The sequence below is a fragment of the Schistocerca gregaria genome, chromosome X, assembly GCF_023897955.1.
Source record: "Schistocerca gregaria isolate iqSchGreg1 chromosome X, iqSchGreg1.2, whole genome shotgun sequence".
NCBI classification, from domain to species: domain Eukaryota; kingdom Metazoa; phylum Arthropoda; class Insecta; order Orthoptera; family Acrididae; genus Schistocerca; species Schistocerca gregaria.
In genome coordinates this window covers 373,783,585-373,804,842 of record NC_064931.1, presented here as the reverse complement: position 1 = coordinate 373,804,842, position 21,258 = coordinate 373,783,585, and the positions used below count along the sequence as shown (strand labels likewise).

Genomic DNA, 21,258 nt, shown 5'->3' with positions numbered 1-21,258 from the left:
ACATAAGAAATTTCAAGAACCTTCCAGAAATGATAAATAATAAATGAGGATTAACTAATGGCGACCAGTTTGAATTAACAACTCAGAGCATGCAAACCAGTGCTCTTAACCTCTACACAACACCGCATGCTGTATAGCTTGAAGCAAAAGAAACAGTTAATCTTTTAAATGTTAGAAGAAAGTGTCACAGCAACTGATACTGAATTAACTTATATTCTTGATATTCATATAAATGATCACCATGGTCTAGGATTGACGTCTATGAATACTGCTGAAAATTTCCTGGGTCTGACATTTCATACAAGCCACTGCTTAAATTATGTATCAAAAACCAGCAGCAAAAGCTGCTGAAGAACTCCAGTGTAATGGTCACCATTATTCTGTGAACAACCTTGTCAGAAAGGATGGTACTGTGGATGTATGTTCAGGATCCCCCTTTCCACTTTGTGCCGCAAAGTGCCACATCAGTGGTCTGTGGAGAATGTATATGTAATGCAGATGTAGAAATAACAATTATTTAACAGTTTCTAAACTACTGAATTGGCAATTGCATTGCTCACAGCACTACTGTCTTCTTTTGAAGGTTGAGGGCTATCTGGTAGTATTGTCACAAGAACTGACTCCTGCAATCAGAGTAGCAGAAGGGGTATTTCAGACAAGTAGTGAGGGAAGTACTCACAAGACTGCATAAAAGCAACAATTTTGAGATAGTAAATTACCTTTCCAGGTAAGAGTAATGCATAATTAAAACAAAACAAAAAAGGTTAAAATTACAAAAAGAAAAATAGATGGGCCAAAGTTAAGACCCACAGCTGTTATTTTCTGCAACAACTTTCTCTATCATTGGTAGCAAGACTTGTCCCCCCGAAGGGAAGTACTCGACAGCCTTAACAATCTTTCTAACTACTGAACATAATACAAATGTGATGCTGAGTCTTCACACCATTCATTCACATGAAATTGCTTATGTTCATGACAGAAGTATGAAAGATAAAATCATTGTAATGACAAAAAAACTTCAGAGACAAACTAGGATTCCTAAAGGCTCTCTGTAATCTCATCTCAATATATATGTGTAATGTGCAAATTTACAAGTACAAGCTATATTCACAGTACACTAAGGTGCTTGACATGTCATTGCCCAGAACATTTAAAATTGGCTACTGGTAACTGAAGGAAGGAAGGCCTCTATTTAATATCCTATCAATAACATCTTCATCAGAAACACAGGACAAACACGCTAACAAAAACACAAAGATCTAAACAACAAAATATCTCTTAAATTTGTGTCTAGTACTTTCTACCCAATTATGTAAAAATCATTTTATGAACTCTTTCATTTAATTGCCTACTTGCATTAATATTTTATTATTTAACTCTAAACTTGGTAACAGTAAATTCTCACAAAAAATTAATCTTACATATCATTTGAATTTTTTAAATAAACTCTCAAGGTTTCTGGCCTGAAGCATTCTATTGACTGTACAAACACTGGGTGCTAATAATTACACTTTCACTTACAAGCCAGAATAGACATAACACTATTTACCATACGGGTGCCCAACTTTATAAGAATGATGTGCCGACTGTGTGCTGCATGATTTGCATGGTTAGTAGTGCAGGTGTCATAACTTGCTGTTAGGCACTGGCACTGGAATGTCAACAGGATTGAAACATCATCATCAGTGTCCATTACATTTGCAGACAGTCAACATGGGTCTGAACAATGTCAGCAAGGCTTTCTCAGAAGCCATTCTACCAAAACAGTGGCAATACTGCTGCTGCTGTCCATGAGTATTGATCCATTGAAGGAGTATGGATACGTTTGCTTTCCACGAACATGATTCAAAAGCTTGAATTAATTTGTGATTTGGGAGTTACTCCTGGGAGAAGCTGATGGCCAATTACACCACAAATTGTTGAAGATGTTAGTGTTGAAATCACTGAGAATGCTGGATGAATTGTGGAGTCTTCAAGCAGTGCATAAGCTGTGTCATGACAACTGAACATTCCATGGTCTACCATTTGAAAAGTGCTGCAGGCAATTGGAAAACCAATTTATGTTGGTAACTGGCTATAGCAGAAAGATATTTTACAGAAGCATGTTTATTTAGAAAAAATGCTATATATATTTACTTACTCCATCCATTTCAGTTGTTTCAACCATCATCAACTGGATGAAAAAATTTCAACATCTGCTGGCTTAGAAATGTATATTTCTCATAGAAGACACTTTCACATACCACATGCAGCATTGGCAAAACAGAAAATGTAACATAATCCAATTCTGACAAACTCTTAAAAAACTTATAGAAAGTACATATGTCATCCTGATAGTTAATAGTCAGGAGAGCATGACAGCTTTTTACAAGTGTGTCAAAATCTGATTATGATGCATTTTAAATTTTCCAATGTTACAGTTGGTATATGAAAGTGTCTTCTGTGAGAAATACGTTATTCTAAACCAACAGATATAATCATTTTCTCCTCCAGTTAATGATGGTTGAAACAACCAAAAGTGTCTGAATAAATATAATTTATACATCTAATTGGCATACAATATGCTTTTCTATAAGCTATGGAACAGTATCTCTAGTGCAGTTCCAGACTGTCTGTGGATGCAGATGGTTGTCCACAGTGAGTAGTGTTTCTAACCTGGAATGAAAATATGGTAGGCAATTAATGAATTTTCTTCTCTCATGTGGGAATTAAATAAATGTTTCTTTCTGTGGTTTATTCATTACTTGTCTCTTGCAAGTCCTTAATTACAACCACCATGAACATCTATCACAACAAACAAATATCATTTGAACTTTTTCTACTGACTTCCAAACTTTTAAATAAGACATGTTGTTCTAGGCTTTTCCTTTATTCCCCTCATTGCCATACATTAATAAATTCAGCAGTGGCACATTGTCAATTCGTAACCAGAATTAAGTTGAAATATGTTTGCAGCATTGTCAATGAAGAACATCACTTTGCACTGTAAGCAAGTTTATTATGGACACCCATGTACGGATAGGATACAAATAAAAATCATCAATCAGAAATGCTGCTATTTCCAAAACTGTTGAATATTTCAGAATATGCAAACATAAGAAATTTTGGGAACTAGAATTAATAAATAGTAAATTCAAGTAATTGCTGGTGGTTAGGTTCAGCCTGGCAATCAACCAGATGCCAGCCAGTGATGTTAACTGCTACACCTTGTTGTATGCTGCAGAGCTGTAGAATGCCTCAGGAATGAGAGAAACAGGAAGTGCCAGGAAGCAAACGCACACTGGCTGCACAAAAAATATGAAGAAATCCATAAAGAAATGATCATCATAAGGACTGCCTCAGCATATATAAAAGTCAAAACAAGCTGCACTGAAATTAAAAGGCAGGGTGGCAACATTAAGAGTGCAATGGGAATTCCACTGTTGAATACAGAGGAGAGAGCAGATAGGTGGAAAGAATACACATAATACTCTATGGGGAGGAGGAGTTATGTGATGACATGACAGAACAAGAAATTGATGTCAGTATGGAAGAGATAAGGGATCCAGTATTAGTGTTAGAATTTAAAAGCCCTTAGGAAGACTTGAGATCAAAAGAATCAGAAGGGAAAGATAACATTCCATCAGAAATTCTAAAATCATTGGACAAGTGGCAACAAAATTGCTAATCATCCTGGTGTGTAGAGTCTATGATCCTGGTTGCATACCATCAGCCTTTTGGGAAAATTATCACCTACACATTTCCATTTTCCAAGACACCAAGGGCAGTTTCGTGTGGGATCTATTGGACAATTAGAATAACAATTCATGTATGCAAGTTGCTGTCAAGAATAATATACAGAAGAATGGAAAAGATAACTGATGATCTATTACATGACAATCAGTTCAGCATTAGGAAATGGAAAGTTAAAATGGGGGAAGTCCTGATATGCTTGACAATCAAAGCAATATCAAAGAAAAATCAAAGCACATTCATTGGATCTGCCAACAAAGAAAAAGTTTTACACACTGTAAAATGGTGTAAGATGTTCCAAATTCTGAGAAAAATAGACAAGCAGACCGGGACAGACAAAGAGGGGATTCCTGGCCAGAACATGTATACCAGTATCACACACTGCCCTAAATTTGAAGAAGAAATTTCTGAGAATGCACATTCAGAGCACAGCTATGTACGATAGTGTCTCACGGACTGTGTAAAAGCCGGAACAGAAGATAATGGAAGTGTTTGAAATGTGGTTTTACAGAAGAATGTAAAAAATTTGGTGGGCTAATAAGGTAAAAAATCAGGAGGTTATCCACAGAACAGTTGAAGAATGTAATGTATGGAGAACACCAATAAGAAGAATATGTAGGACAATAGGACATTGGTTACAAGATTGGGCGATAGCTTTCATGGTGCTAGAGGGAGCTGCAGAAGGAAAAACAGCAGCAGAAGATAGAGATTGAGAAACATTCAACAAATAACTGAGGCTATAAGGCACAAATGCTATTCTGAGATGAACAGATCACCACAGGAAATGAATTCATAGTATGCTCCAACAAACAAGTCTGACGTCTTATCACCACTCAAAAAAAAAGGTCCTTTAAAGGCACTCAGCATCCTTGTGTTTGTATGTGGTTTTGTACACCACTGTGACACCATACTCCTGAAGCCTCAGCATACATATAGCCAGTCAATCTGACTGATTCATCATGCTTGTCATCTAGAAAAGAGAATCTTGGTTCATCATCAGCATGAGTAATTTGCAAATAAATGAAGCTGCACTTGTTCATGGCCTCAACAATTTCAGGGAACTCTTTTGATTTAAGAGTAGATCATCTCAGACTTGGAGGAGAAACCCTGGAAGTGTAAGCTATCTCCTATTCGGCACCTCCCTGAACATGTACTAGAAATTTACCTAACCCATCAATGCTAGTGTTGGTGTGAAGTTCTGGATCAGCATTCCTGTCATAAAAAGCTGTGGCTGAAGGTGACGTTCATGCCTCCTTAAGGAAAAGTCAAGATTTTCTTGCACCACATTCTAGGAAAATTTGGCATCTCCCTGCAGCAGTTCATGCAATGGACATGCGTGGGTAGAATAAGCACATCCTGAAGGAAGTTCTCACACCACAGTTGTGCCAAGAAGGTGGAAAAGCTTGTGCCTGCTTTTATTTTCCATGGATCAGGTTGACTCCATTGCCATTAACTAAATGCTCCAGGTTTATTTATTTTTTTCTTTTCTTTTCTTCCTTTTTTTCTTTTCTTATTTTCTTCTGACCAATAGAAAGTCTTTCAGAAAGAATGAGGCCTTCAATGTGAATACACTTTAGCACAATTCTCAGGTGCTCGGATGTTCTTCAATTGTCTTCCAAAAATGACTGTATCATCCAGACAGCACAAATATGTTGTCCATATAACTTGTTGAAGAAGGTTCTCCATAATACAGGGTGGTTCACTGATAGTAACCGGGCCAAATATCTCACGAAATAAGCGTCAAATGAAAACACTACAAAGAACGAAACTTGCCTAAATTCAAGGGGGAAACAAGATGGCGCTATGGTTGGCCCGCTAGATGGCGCTGCCATAGGTCATACGGATATTAGCTGTGTTTCTTAAAGTAGGTACCCGCCCCCCTTTTTTTATTACATTTCATGTAGTACGTAAAGAAATATGAATGTTTTAGTTGGACTAGTTTTTTCGCTTTGTGATAGATGGTGCTGTAATAGTCACAAAGATATGGCTCACAATTTTACACCAACAGTTGGTAACAGGTAGGTTTTTTAAAATTAAAATACAGAATGTAGGTACATTTGAACATTTTATTTAGGTTGTTTCAATGTGATACATGCACCTTTGTGAACTTATTATTTCTGAGAACGCATGCTGTTACAGCGTGATTACCTGTAAATACCACATTAATGCAATAAATGCTCAAATGATGTCCGTCAACCTCAATGCATTTGGCAATACGTGTAATGACATTCCTCTCAACAGCAAGTAGTTCGCCTTCTGCAATGTTCGCAAATGCATTGACAATGCACTGATGCATGTTGTCAGGCATTGTTGGTGGATCACGACAGCAAATATCCTTCAATGTTCCCCACAGAAACAAATCATGGGACGTCAGATTCGGTGAACATGCAGGTCATGGTATGGTGCTTCGATGACCAATCTCAGAACACTGGAGGGCTGATCACTCAAGTTAAACTACATTAATACCTCTCCTCAGTGCAGCACACTTTGAAGAATGGGTTGCCATTTCCCACTAAACCTTCCAGCACAAGTTTGAGCATACGCCTATGGTGGAAGCTGTCATCAAGGCTAGGGGTGGGCTAACACCATATTGAATTCCAGCATTATCGATGGAGTGTGCCAGAAACTTTTAACTCATTTTCAGCCAGGTGTTCAGATACTATTGATCACATAGTGTGTCCTTCTTGTTTATATAGTTCAGTTCTCAGTAGTCAATGCACAAATGTCATATGCCATGTGTGTTTCTCACTATGACCATAGCAGAGAACCAAGGACACAATAAGCATTCAATTATGACATCTTGCACGACTTTCTCCATTCCACCTGGGTTATTCATCATTCATCTGTTAACAATCTATATGAGTGCTGGCTAATTCACACAGCGTATGACAATGGCCTTCATCCCATAGTGAACTCTAATCATCTACAACCTGCTGGCATGAAGAGAACTGTTGCAATGGTTGACATCTGGTGCTGTAACAATTGCCAAACACTTGCCTTCTTCCCCTGCAACAGTATACACTGTGTCCAGGCAGACTACAGTGGATACAAACTGCCTTGTTTCCCCTGTTGCTCAGCAGTGCATTATCCTTGGCAGGAGGAATGGTTGAACCTGCTTTGGTCAGGTGCTGGGTTGTCATGTGATGGCTACAGTATTAGTTCCAGTTGACCAAATGAATTCATGCTGACTAGTTTCACTGGTGGCCGTGACTGGTGCTGAAGAAGACTGAGAAACTTATTCTTTAACACACTGTGTGTGTGTGTGTGTGTGTGTGTGTGTGTGAGTGTGTGTGTGTGTGTGTGTGTGTGTGTTTGTTTGAAGCGGTCATCAGCACCCACACGCTGACTATGTGAGACCAAAGGGGCTTCTCCCTTGTGCTCTTGTTTACATCAACACATACGACTCCTCTGTATGGGGCAATGGAGCAAGTGAGGCAAGGCAGACCATTACTAACAATGACATCTGATATGGGCAACCACTAAGAAGCAAGTCCAGAAAAGAAGATCGGTGGATTATAAAAACAGTAATGGGAGGAGCCAGACATTCTCTAACATACTGAAAGCGGTGACCTAAGAGCTGAGGTAGAAGTGAAGACAAAACACAAAATCGTAAAACACATGCCTCATTCACCTCATTATCACCTAAATTTGAGGACAGGTCTGTCACATTTTACATAATCTACCACCTGCTGGCATGTGGTCAGTGTACATGGCCATTACATCTTGTGTTCTTAGTTTGAGATTCTGGCTATCATGATATGTTTAATCTCTTCTTGGAATACCTGTCACATAAGACAGGCAAGATAGTAGTGGTCTTCCACAACTACAAAGGGTACCACATTTGGTGGGAGTCAAATCAGATCTCATTCCTCTGACTCTTTTCTCTTCTCTTCCCTCAATTCTCTGGCGCCACTTCATGATTTTTTCTGCTGTTGTAACATCCTTTACCACAAGAGCTGAACACATTTCATAAAGTAGGTGTTTTATAAGCTCTCTTGTATTCCGATTTAAGAAGTGGCATTAGGGTCAAACTTCCACTAGGCAAATCTGCTAGTGATTTTCACCAAATGTTTTCTTCAGTTCAGCATGGAACTTATCCCAGCTATCAAGCTACTCTTCGTTGTTCTCAGAACACTGGTGGGCTGATCACTCAAGTAAAACAACACATTTGCCCAACTTATTGTGTCATCCCACATGTAGTACTTGCTAACTTGGTGAGCCCTTTCAAACAATTTGTCAGGCACAGACCGGAAGTTCCAGGAAACATTGATGGGTGCCCGACTTCCAGCTGTTTTGGAATCCATTGGTTTCCTGAATATACAGACCATGGAAATTATGTACTGCTTATATTCCAGTAACGTAAATGTTTTGAAGTACTCAACATCTCCACCAAACAATGCCACACCATAACCACAATCAAGTCCATATCAAAAAATTTCATCGTCAGTGACATACAACACCTAACACTAAAATAATTTTTATTGTCAACGCCAATGTACAGAGAGAACAGAACTGAACTCTTCGATAGAAACTTCAAATATTCTAATCATTACAAACTTAAGAAATGGCAAGTACCCTCCAGACATGATAAATAATAAATATGCATTAACTATTGGTGGTCAGTCTGAACACACAACCCAGAGTATGTAAGTCAGTGCTACTAACCTCCCCAGAACATTCCATGCTGTATAGCTTGAAGCAAAATAATGAGTTAATATTTTAAAACTTAGAAGAAAGTGTCACACAGACAAATACTGAATTAACTTCTACTCTTGATATTCAAATAAATGATCACCATGGACTACAGGTGGCACTCATGAATAGTGCTGAAAATGACCTGGGTCTTACGTTTGATTCAAGCCACTGCTTAAATTATGAATTAAAATCTACAGCAATGGCACCTGAAGAGCTCCAGTGTAGGGGTCACCATCATTCTGTCAAAGGTGTTATAAGAAAGGACAGTACAGTGGATGGAGTTTCAAGATATCCATTTGCATTTTGTGTCAGAAAGTGCCACATCAGTGACATGTGGAGTATGTACATACGTACATATGTATGCAAGCATGTAATGCAGATGTAGAAATAAGTATCAGATAACAGATTCTGAAATACTGATTTGGCAATTGCAATACTTACAGCACTACTGTCTTCCTTTGAAGTTTGAGGGCTATCCGGTACTCTTGTCTCAAGAACTGACTCCTGTAATCAGAGCAATTACATTTTCAGGTAAGTGTTATACACAATTAAAACAAAACAAAAAATATTAAAATTATAGAGAGATAAATAGCCTGGTCAAATACTTAAAAGCTACGAGTGTTATTTTCTGCAACAACTTTCTCTACCATCGGTAGCAAGAATTAGGTACCATGAAGGGATGTACTCAACAGCTAACTACTGAACATAACAACTAACTACTGAACATAATCCACATATGATGGTGAGGTGTTCACACCACTCTTTCACATAAATTGCTTATGTTCATGACAGAAAAATAAAAGATAGAATCACTGTAATGGCACAATAACTCCAGAGACAAACTTCAAGCCACTAGGATACCTAAAGGTTCTCTTTTCTTTCATCTCAATATATGAGCGTAATGTGCAAATTTAGAAGTATAAACTATATTCACAGTACACTAAGGTGCTTAACATGTAATTGTCTAGTGCATTTAAAAATTGGCTACAGGCAATTGAAGGAAGGAAGGCCTGTATTTAATATTCTATCAATAACATCTTCATCTGAAACACAGCACAAACACACTTACAAAAAGGCAAAGACATAAATAATGAAGATATCTCTGAAATTTGTTCTTAGTACTTTCTACTGAATTATGTAAAATTAATTTTTAAGAACTCTTTCTTTTATTTGCCATGATACATTTATATTTTATTGTTTAACTCTAAACTTGGTAGCAGAAAATTCTCACGTAACTTTTTATTTTACACTTCACATGAATTTTCTAAATAAACTCTCAAGATTTCTGGCCTGAAGCATTCTCTTGGCTGTACAAACAAAGGCTGCTAATAATTACACTTCATATTTGAAGACAGTGCAGACATAACACTCTTTACCATATGGGTACCCAACTTTATAAGAATGATGTGCAGACTGTGTGCTGCCGGATTTGGCTGGTTAGTAAATAAAGATGCCCTTGTTCATGGCAGCAACAAATTCAGGGCACTCCTTTGGTTTGAGACTGGTTCATCTTAGACTTGGAGGAGAATACTCTGAAAGCATAAGGTATCACCTATTCGGCACCTTTCTGAACATGTACTAGAAATTTACCTAACCCATCAATCCTAGTGTTGGTGTGAAGTTCTGGATATTCCTGTCTGAAAAAGCTATGACTGAAGGTGACGTGCATGCCTCCTTAAGGACAAGAAAAGATCATCTTGCACCTCATTCTAAGTAAATTCTGCATCTCTCTACAGCAGATCATGCAATGGGCATCCCTTGTTCCAGAAGTCCTTTCTGAATCACTGGTAGGGTCAGCACATCCTGAATGAATTTCTCCCACCACAGTCGTGTCAAGAAGTTGGAAAATCTGTGCTTGCGTTTATTTTCTTTGGATCAGGATGGACTCCAATGCCATTAACTAAATGCCTCAAGATTTTAACAGATTCAGAGGAAGACGTTCAGTATGAACATACTTCACCACAGTTCTTAGGTGGCTCACATGTTCTTGAAATGTCTTCCAGAGAGCAAAATCATATTGTACATATAAGGTATTGAAACAAGTTGTCCATCATATGTTCAATTGTGGCTAGAGGATAATACAGACCAAAATACACAAATGTGAACTCATACAGACCATATGGAATTTTGAGGGCAACCTTACTCCAATCAGCCTTGTCAGCCTCCATTTCCCTATAGCCTGTCTATATGTGAAAGTTAAGAAAAACTTTGCTACTTTTCAGCAAACTAGGCTGTCATCGATGGCTGGAATGGATAGCTGTATTTCTTCCTGATATAGTTCAATGGTTATTACACAATGCATAAACACCATGTGCCATGTGTTATTTTCACTATTCACATGGGAGAGAACCAAGGACTCTTTGAAAGTTTAGTGATAAAATGTTGCAGTACCTTCTCCACTCCAGCTGCATTATCTGTCATTCAACTGGCGACACACTATATGACTGCTGGCTAAGTGAAGGACGAGTCCCAGTCTTAAAATGGTGTTTTACCATTAGCACATAATGTCTCTCTGTTTTCCACTCCTGAATTGAAAATAACACAAAATTATTATCACTCTCTGACACTGTTATTTCCTCAGGCCAGATCTCAAAGGTAATTCGACAGTAGCTTCCTCCCCTGCATAGTCCAGAGTCGTAGAACAGCATGACTCTTTCCATCAATGGCACTCAGCTGCCCACCTGGGACAGCTTTGGCTGCTCTTGTTAAGGATGAGTTGTGGCAGCTTATCACAGTTAGTGAGACTAAGTTCTCGTTGAACACCTACAGTACTTATGATCGTCACCATCATGTAGATTCCTTTTGTGGACCTGAGTACCTTTTTGCAATTGGCTAAGGCTTCAGAGTAAAGTGAGTATCTAGCCTGGTGACTGGAACTCTTGTTGTTGATCACTGTGGGATAAAAATGCTTCAACAACACACACCCACATCAATGTTTATTAGGTACTTGTTGGAATGGCCTGGTGACTGGAACTCTTGTTGTTGATCATTGTGGGATAAAAATGCTTCAACAACACACACCCACATCAATGTTTATTAGGTACTTGTTGGAATGGCTTCGTGATGCCTGCAAAAAGTACCATCCAAGAATGATTTATGACTACATTCTGTTGACACAACAAATGTGAAGGACTGTGTTCTGTCAGTGATAGTTATTCTTGCAAAACATGTTTCTCTTAGCTGGGCATATTTCCCATTTACAAGTATCAACACAATTGCATTCATAACACAGAATACAACTTCTTCAGCTGGCAATGAGAAGCATTCAACATTACAGAGAAACAAACCTCTGAGTTGCCTAGCTCCTAGACAGGTTGGCTGTCAATGATGACTTCCATCACATTTCCTGACATCTTAATGACCGTCATCCATGGAGGGTTTCCTCTTACGGTGGATTCACCTCCACAGATGCTCGTTTCAATTAGTTTTCCTGAATTCAGGGACTATGTGAATGGCTGGTACCACTCTACGACAATGGGGAGTGGCTATGGAATGTTGGGGAACAATCTCAGCCAAGATATGATAATAGGATTTGTCCCACTGTTCAATATAATCACCTACAGCTTAATGATGTGAATAGAACTGTTGTGATGGTTGATAGCTGGTGGTGTAATAGATGTTGAATACATCTTTAGGAGATGGTTGTACTTGCTTTGGGCAGTTGTAGGGTTGTCATGTGATAGTTATGGCATAAGTTTAAGTTTGCCCTGTGAATTCTTACTGACATGTTTGACTGGTGGCACAGATTGGTGCTAAAAATTGATAAACTTCTGCTTTAAAATACTCTACATTGTCCTCACATGGGGTCAGGGTACATGGCTGCTACCTCTTGTGCACTTAGTTTCATAGTTCTGGCTGTCATAAAATGCTGAACCCACTCTCTCACTACCGAGTATATGTGAGAGGCAAGATCGTGGGGGTCTTCCACAGATGCAACAGTTACCACATTTGTGAGTCAAGACACAACTCATTTGTCTGACTCTTTTCTCTGCATTCCCTCATTTCTCTACCACCACTTCATAAACTCTTCTGTTGTTATCACATCCTTTACCACACAAACAGCACGCCTTCTGCAAAGCGTGAGGTTTTGTCAGCTTCTTTTATATTCAGATTTACAATGTGGCACAAGGTCACAGTATTCTGTATGTAAGACTGTTGTTTCTGCACACCAGTGCCACCTGCTTTGCAATAGTTCTCCCACTAGGTAGAGTTGCTGGTAATTGTCACCAACTGTTTTCTTTGGTTTGGCACGGCCTTTAACCCAACTATCATAATTCTCTTCATTCTTCTTGGGACTCTGGTGGAGTGAGAACTCAAGTAAAAGTACACATTTGCCAAGCTCATCGTGTCATCCTACATGTTGTATTTGCAGACTTAGTGAGCCCTTTCAACCATTTAGTCATGCCATGACCAGAAATCCAGAAAACATTGTTGGCTGCCTGACTTCCTGTTCTTTTGGAATTGATTGGTTTCCTGAATATATAGATCATGGGAATGATGTACTGCTTACATTCTGGTGATGTACATATTTTGAAGTAATCGACATCTCCACAAAACAATGTCACACTGCCCAAATTCAAAAGTTGCATCTTCAGTAAAATGTAACACCTAGCACTAACAGCATTTTTATTGTATACTCCAATGTACAGAAAGAACAGAAGTGAACTCTTTCATAGAAACTTCAAATATTCCACAATATGCAAACATTACTAACTAATCTTTTAAATGTTAGAAGAAAGTGTCACAACGACTGATACTGAGGTAACTTCTATTCTTGATATTCATATAAATGATCACCATGGTCTAGGATTGACGTCTATGAATACTGCTGAAAATTTCCTGGGTCTTACATTTCATACAATCCACTGCTTAAATTATGTATCAAAAACCAGCAGCAAAAGCTGCTGAAGAACTCCAGTGTAATGGTCACCATTATTCTGTGAACAACTTTGTCAGAAAGGACGGTACTGTGGATGTATGTTCAGGATCCCCCTTTCCACTTTGTGTCACAAAGTGCCACAACAGTGGCATGTGGAGAATGTATATGTAATGCAGATGTAGAAATAACAATTAGTTAACAGTTTCTGAACTACTGAATTGGCAATTGCATTACTCACAGCACTACTGTCTTCTTTTGAAGGTTGAGGGCTATCCGGTAGTCTTGTCACAAGAACTGACTCCTGTAATCAGAGTAGCAGAGGGGATATTTCAGACAAGTAGTGAGGGAAGTACTCACAAGACTGCATAAAAGCAACAATTTTAAGATAATAAATTACCTTTCCAGGTAAGAGTAATACATAATTAAAACAAAACAAAAAAGGTTAAAACTACAAAAAGATAAATAGATGGGCCAAAGTTAAGACCCACAGATGTTATTTTCTGCAACAACTTTCTCTATCATAGGTAGCAAAACTTGTCCCCCGAAGGGAAGTATTCGACAGTCTTAACAATCTTTCTAACTACTGAACATAATCCACATGTGATGCTGAGTGTTCACACCACTCATTCACATTAAATTATTTATGTTCACAACAGAAAAATGAAAGATAATATCATTGTAATGGCACAAAAACTTCAGAGACTAACTTCAAGCTACAAAGATACGGACAGGCTCTTTGTTCTCTCATCTCAATATACACTTTACCACAGCTCTCAGGTGGCTTGGATGTTCTTCAATTGTCTTCCAAAAATGACAGTATCATCCAGACAGCACAAATGTGTTGTCCATACAGGATGTTGAAGAAGGTTGTCCATTATAGATTCAAATGTGGCTGCTCCATTATTAAGTCCAAAAGGAATAACTTTGAAATCATAGAAACTGTCAGGATTTTTGATGCAAATCTTTGTCAAGACAGCCTGAACAACCTCAGTTTTCCAATAGCCTGTCTACATGTCCTTAGTTCAGAAATACTTTGCTCCTTTTGAGCAATCTGGATGGTAATCAACAACCGGCAATGGAGAAATATACTATGTGATCAAAAGTATCTAGACCCCTCCAAAAACATACGTGTTTCATATTAAGTGCATTGTCCTGCCACCTAATGCCAGATATTCCATATCAGCGAACTCAGTAGTCATTAAAGATCATGAGAGAGCAGAATGGGGCACTCCATGGAACTCACGGACTCCAAATATGGTAGGGTGATTGCGTGTCACTTGTGTCATATGCCTGTACTCGAGATTTCCACACTCCTAAATATCCCCAGGTCCACTATTTCCAATGTGATAGTGAAGTGGAAACATGTAGGAACATGTACAGCACAAAAATGTAGAGGTTGAACTCATCTGTTGACTGACAGGGACTGCAGACAGTTGAAGAGAGTCGAGTACTATGACAGTTAGGTGGGAGGTGAGAAAAGTTCGATTTTGTGGTTGAGCGGCTGCTCATAAGCCACACATAATGTCCGTGAATGCCAGACAACTCCTCACATGGTGTCAGGAGCATAAACATTTGATGATTGAATAGTGAAATATTATTGAGTGGAGTGACAAATTACGGTACACAATGTGGAGGGGGCTTGGATCCCTTGTTGTTTTTCATGGCACTATCACAGCACAGGCTTACATTGATGTTTTAAAGCACCTTCTTGATTCCCACTGTTGAAGAACAATTTGGGGATGGAGATTGCATCTTTCAACACGACTGAGCACCTATTCATAATGCACAACCTGTGGCACAGTGGTTACAAGAAAATAACATACCTATAATGTACTGGCCTGCACAGAGTCCTGACCTGAATCCTATACAACACCTTTGGGATGTTTCGGAACACCGACTTTGTGCCAGGACTCACCGAGCAACATTAATACCTTTCCTCATGCAGCACACTTTGAAGAATTGGTTGCCATTTCCCACGAAACCTTCCAGCACCTGACTTAACATATGCCTAGGGTGGAAGCTGTCATCATGGCTAGGAGTGGACCAACACCATATTAAATTCCAGCATTATCGATGGAGTGTGCCAGAAACTTGTGACTCATTTTCAGCCAAGTGTTTAGATACTTCTGATCACATAGTGTGTATTTCTTGTTAATATAGTTCAGTTCTCAGTAGTCAATGCACAAATGTCATATGCCATGTGTGTTTCTCACTATGACCATAGGAAAGAACCAACGACACACTGAGCGTTTAATGATGACATTTTGCACCACTTTCTCCATTCCACCTGTGTTATTCATCATTCATCTGGCAGCAATTTGTATGATTGCTGGCTAACTGAAGGATGATCCACAGTGCAATCAACAATACACAGAAACAATCTTCTGAATTTGCTAGCTCATAGAGAGGCTGGCCGTCGATGAAGATGTCAATGAAATTTTGTGATATCTTAGTGACTGTCATCCATGGAAGATCTTTGTCTGTGTTGGATTCACCTCCACAGATGGTCGATTCATTTGGTTTTCCAAATTCAGTGGCTAGGAGAATGGCTGGTACCTCTGACAAAGACAGGACATGGCAACACCATTTTGGACAACAACTACACAACGGTATGACAATGGTGTTCATCCCATAGTTGACTGTAATTATCTACAGTTTGCTGGCATGAAGAGAAATGTTGAGATGGTTGACATCTGGCAGTGTAACTATTGCCAAACACTTGCCTTCTTCCCCTGCAACAGTATACACTGTGTCCAGGTGGACTACAGTGGATACAAACTGCCTCTCCAAATACCTGTTGCTCAGTAGTGCATTATCCTTGGTAGGAGTAATCTTTGAACCTGCTTTGGTTAGGTGCTGGGTTGTCATGTGATGGCTACAGTATTAGTTCATGTTGACCAAATCAATTCATGCTGACAAGTTTCACTGGTGGCCGAGACTGTTGATGAAGACTGATATACTACTTCTTTAACACACTGTGTGTGTGTGTGTGTGTGTGTGTGTGTGTGTGTGTGTGTGTGTGTGTGTGTGTGTGTGTGCACATTTGAAGTGGTTCAACGATGTAGGCATCAGCACCCATGAGCTGACTATGTGAGACCAATGGGGCTTCTCCCTTGTGCTCTTGTTTACAAAACACTCACGACTCCTCTGAATGGTACAATGGAGCAAGTGAGGCAAGGCAGACCATTACAAACAATGACATCTGATCTGGACAGCCACTAAGAGGCAAGTCCCAAAACGAAAATCAGCGGATCAGAAAGAGAGTAACGGGCGGAGACAGTCGATCACTAACGTACTAATTGCAGTGACCTAAGAGCTGAGGTAGAAGTGAAGACAAAACAAAAAATCGTAAAACACGTGACACATTCAACTCATTATCACCTAAATTTGTGAGCAGGTCTGTCACATTGCTTAAAATATCCATTAAAATCTACATCAATGGCACCTGAGGAGCTCCAGTGTAAGGGTCACCATCATTCTGTCAAAAGCTTTATAAGAAAGGGCAGTACAGTGGATGGAGTTACAAGATATCCATTTGCATTTTGTGTCGGAAAGTGGCACATCAGTGACATGTGGAGTATGTACATACATACATATGTATGTATGCAAGCATGTAATGCAGATGTAGAAATAACTATCAGTTAACAGTTTCTGAAATACTGATTTAGGAATTGCAATACTTACAGAACTACTGTCTTCCTTTGAAGGTTCAGGGCTATCCAGAACTCTTGTCTCAAGAACTGACTCCTGTAATCAGAGCAATTACCTTTTCAGGTAAGTATTATACATAATTAAAACAAAACAAAAAATGTTAAAATTAAAGAGAGATAAATAGCCAGGTCAAAAGCTTAAAACCTACGAGTGTTATTTCCTGCAACAACTTTCTCAACCATCGGTAGCAGGAATTATGTACCCTGAAGGGAGGTACTCAACAGCCGTAACAGTCTTTACAACTACTGAACATAATCCACATATGATGGTGAGATGTTCACACCACTCTTTCACATGTTCATGACAGAAAAATAAAAGATAAAATCACTGTAATGCCACAATAACTCCAGAGAAAAACTTCAAGCCACTCAGATACCAAAAGGTTCTCCCTTCTTTCATCTCAGTATATGAGCATAATGTGCAAATTTACAAGTATAAACTATATTCACAGTACACTAAGGTGCTTGACATGACATTGTCTAGTGTATTTAAAAATTGGCTACAGGCAATTGAAGGAAGGAAGGAAGGAAGGCCTGTATTTAATATTCTATCAATAACATCTTCATTAGAAACACAGCACAAACATGCTTCAAAAAAAGACAAAGACAGAAATAACGAACATATCTCTGATATTTGTTCCTAGTACTTTCTACCAAATTATGTAACACTCATTTTTAAGAACTCTTTCTTTTATTTGCCATGCTGCATTAATATTTTATTATTTAACTCTAATCTTGGTAGCAGAAAATTCTCAATTTTTTTTTTTTATTTTATACATCGCTTGAATTTTCTAAATAAACTCCCAAGATTTCTGGCCTGAAGCATTCTCTTGGCTGTACAAACAAAGGCTGTAGATAATTACACTTTATATTTGAAGCCACTGTTTACAATATGGGTGACAAACTTTATGAGAATGATGTGCAGACTGTGTGCTGCAGGATTTGCACGGTTAGTAGTGTTGGTGTCATAACTTGCTGTTAGGCACTGGTACTGGAATGTCAACAGGATTGAAACATCATCATCAGTGTCCATTACAGATGCAGACAGTTAACATGGGTCTACACAGTGTCAGCAGGGATTTCTCAAAAGCTATTCTACCAAAACAGTGGCAATACTGCTGCTGCTGTTCAAGAGTATTGACCCATTGAAGGAATATGGAGATGCTTGCTTTCCACACTGGGGTATAAGAACATGAATCAAAAGCTCAAATTAACTGTTGATTTGGGAGTTACTCCTGGGAGAAGCTGATGGCCAATTACACCACAAATTGTTGAAGATGTTAGTGTTGAAATCACTGAGAATGATGGATGAATTGTGGAGTCTTCAAGCACTGCAGAAGCTGTGTCATGACAGCTGAACATTCCATGGTCTACCATTTGAAAAGTGCTGCAGACAATTGGAAAATCAATTTATGTTGGTAACTGGCTATAGCAGAAAGATATTTTACAGAAGCATGTTTATTTAGAAAAAATGCTGTATATATTTATTTACTCCACCCATTTCAGTTGTTTCAACCATCAACTGGATGAAAAAATTTCAACATCTGCTGGTTTAGAAATGTGTATTTCTCATAGAACACACTTACATATATCACATGTATCAAAACAGAAAATGCTACACAATGAGATTGTGACTAACTCTTAAAAACTTATAGAAAGTATATATGTAATCCTGATAGTTAATAGTCAGGAATGCATGTGTAATTTATATAAGCTTTTTACAAGTGTGTCAAAATCTAATTATGATGTATTTTAAATTAGCCAATGCTACAGTTGGAGTATGAAAGTGTCTTCTATGGGAAATACACTTTTCTAAACCAACATATATAATCATTTTCTGCTCCTGTTGATGGTGGGTGAACAACCATAAGTGGCTGGATAAATATAATTTATACACCTCAATGGCAAACAATACACTTTTCTACAAACTGTGAAACACAGTCTCTAGTAGAGTTCCAGGCTGTCTGTGGATGCAAATGGTTGTCATCAGTGAGCAGTGTTTCTAACGTGAAATGTATATATGGGACGCAATTAATGAATATTATTTTCTCATGTGGCAATTAAAATGTGTTTCAACGGTTTGCTCATTATTTGTTTTCTGCATGTCCTTAATTATAACCACCCTGAGACATCCATCACGACAAACCATTTTCATTTGAACTTATTCCACTTACTTCCAATCTTTTAAATGAGGCATGTTGTTCTAGGTTTTTCTTTAACTCCTCTCATTGCCACACATTAATAAATTCAGCAGTGGCATATTGTCACATTGTAACCACAATCAAGTTGAAATGTGATTGCAGCATTGTCAATGAAGAACAGCATTTTGCACTGTATACCAGTTTATTACAGACACCCATGTACAGATAGGATGGAACTAAAATTATTGATTAGAAATGCTGCTATTTACAAAAATATTTAATATTTCAGAATATGCAAACATAAGAAATTTGAAGAACTATAAGTAATAAATACTAAATTCAAGTAATTGGTGGTGGTCAGGTTCTGCCTGGCAATGCACCGGATGCCAACCAGTGATGTTAACTGCTACACCTTGTTGTATGCCGCAGAGCTCTGGAATCACTCAGGAATGAGAGAAACAGGAAGTGCCAGGTAGCAAATGCAAAATGGCTGCACAAAAAATATGAAGAAATCCATAAAGACTGTCTCAGCATATATAAAAGTCAAAACAAGCTCCACTGAAATTAAAAGGAAGGGTGGCGACATTAAGAGTGCAATGGGAATTCCACTGTTGAATATAGAGGAGAGAGGACATACGTGGAAAGAGTACACAGAATGGCTCTATGAAGGAGAGGAATTGTCTGATGACATGAGAGAACAAGAAATTGAAGTCACTATAATGGACATAAGGGATCCAGTATTAGTGTTAGAATTTGAAAGACCTTTGGAAGACTTGAAATCAAATAAATCACAAGAGAAAGATAACATTCCCCCAATTATTTTAGAAATCATTGGGGAAATCGGAACAATACTGCTATTCAACCTGTTGTGTAGAATCAATGATCCTGGTGATGCACCATCAGCCTTTTGGAAAAAAAAAATGTCATGTACACATTTCCAAAGTTACCAAGGGCTAATATGTGTGAGATCTACTGGACAATCAGATTAACAATTCAATCATACAAGTTGCTGTTACGGATAACATACAGAAGAATGGAAAAGAAAACTGAGGATCTATTACATGACAATCAATTTGTGGCATTAGGAAAGGGAAAGGCAAACTGAGGGCAGTCCTGACACACTTGATTATCAAAGCAAGATCAAATAAAAATCAAAGCACATTCACTGGAATTGTCAACACAGAAAAACTGTTGAACAACGTAAAATGATGTAAGATGTTCCAATTTCTGATAAAAATAGGAGCAAGCTATAGGCAAACAAGGATAATACACAGTATGTACAAGAATCAAGATGGAACAGTAAGACTAGAAACCAGGAGCAAAGTGCTCAGGTTAAAAAGAGTGTAAAGTTGAGACGTAATCTTTCATCTCTGCTGATCAGTTCATACACCAAATAAACAACGACAGATATACAAAAATGGTACAAGAGTGCATTTAAGATTCAGGGTGAAATGGTATCAGTGATGAGATTTGCTGATGAATTACAGGATCAGCTGAAAAAAATAAACAGTCCAATGAGTACTGAATATGGACTGAGAGTACACCAAAGCAGGACAAAAGTAATAAGAAGTTGCAGATATGAGAACACAAAGCAGGTTAACATCAAAACTGGTGATCATTATGTTAAGGAATTCTCCTACCTTGGAAGGACATGACCGATGAAGCAAAGAGGACCTAACAAGCCGACTAGAACAGACAAAGAGGGTATTCTTGGTCACAAGAAGTATACCAGTATCACACATGGATCTTAATTAGAGGAGGTAATTTCTGAGAATGTATGTTCACAGTACAGCTTTGTATAGTAGTGAATTATAGACTGTGCAAAAGATAGAACAGAAGGGAATCAAAGTGTTTGAGATGTGGTTTTACAGAATAGTGTTGAAAATTTTGTCAGTTGATAAAGTATGAAATGAGGAGGTGCTCCACAGCATCGTTGAAGAATGGAAGGTATGGAAAACACTAACAAGAAGATGGAACAGAATGGTAGGACATTAGTTATCACATTTGCCAATAACTTACATGGTACTAGAGTGAGCTGCAGAGGGTAAAAACTGCAGTGGAAGACGGAGATTGAGACACATCCAATCTAAGGTGCAAGTGA

General features: G+C 38.3%; 1 protein-coding gene across 19 annotated transcripts in view; it reads right to left on the bottom strand.

Moving 5' to 3' along the window:
• LOC126299135 (uncharacterized) overlaps positions 1-21,258 on the bottom strand; it is a 450,753-nt gene that overhangs the window by 75,594 nt on the left and 353,901 nt on the right. For 12 of the 19 annotated variants that reach the window (XM_049990880.1, XM_049990898.1, XM_049990882.1 and 9 more), the window contains 3 exons: positions 16,991-17,053; positions 13,545-13,607; positions 8,869-8,931 (listed from right to left, as the gene is read on the bottom strand). In XM_049990880.1, coding sequence (XP_049846837.1) covers positions 8,869-8,931; positions 13,545-13,607; positions 16,991-17,053 — 189 coding nt within the window. The remainder of the gene's footprint in view (positions 1-8,868; positions 8,932-13,544; positions 13,608-16,990; positions 17,054-21,258) is intronic. The other 7 variants (XM_049990886.1, XM_049990893.1, XM_049990894.1 and 4 more) reach the window with 3 other exon arrangements.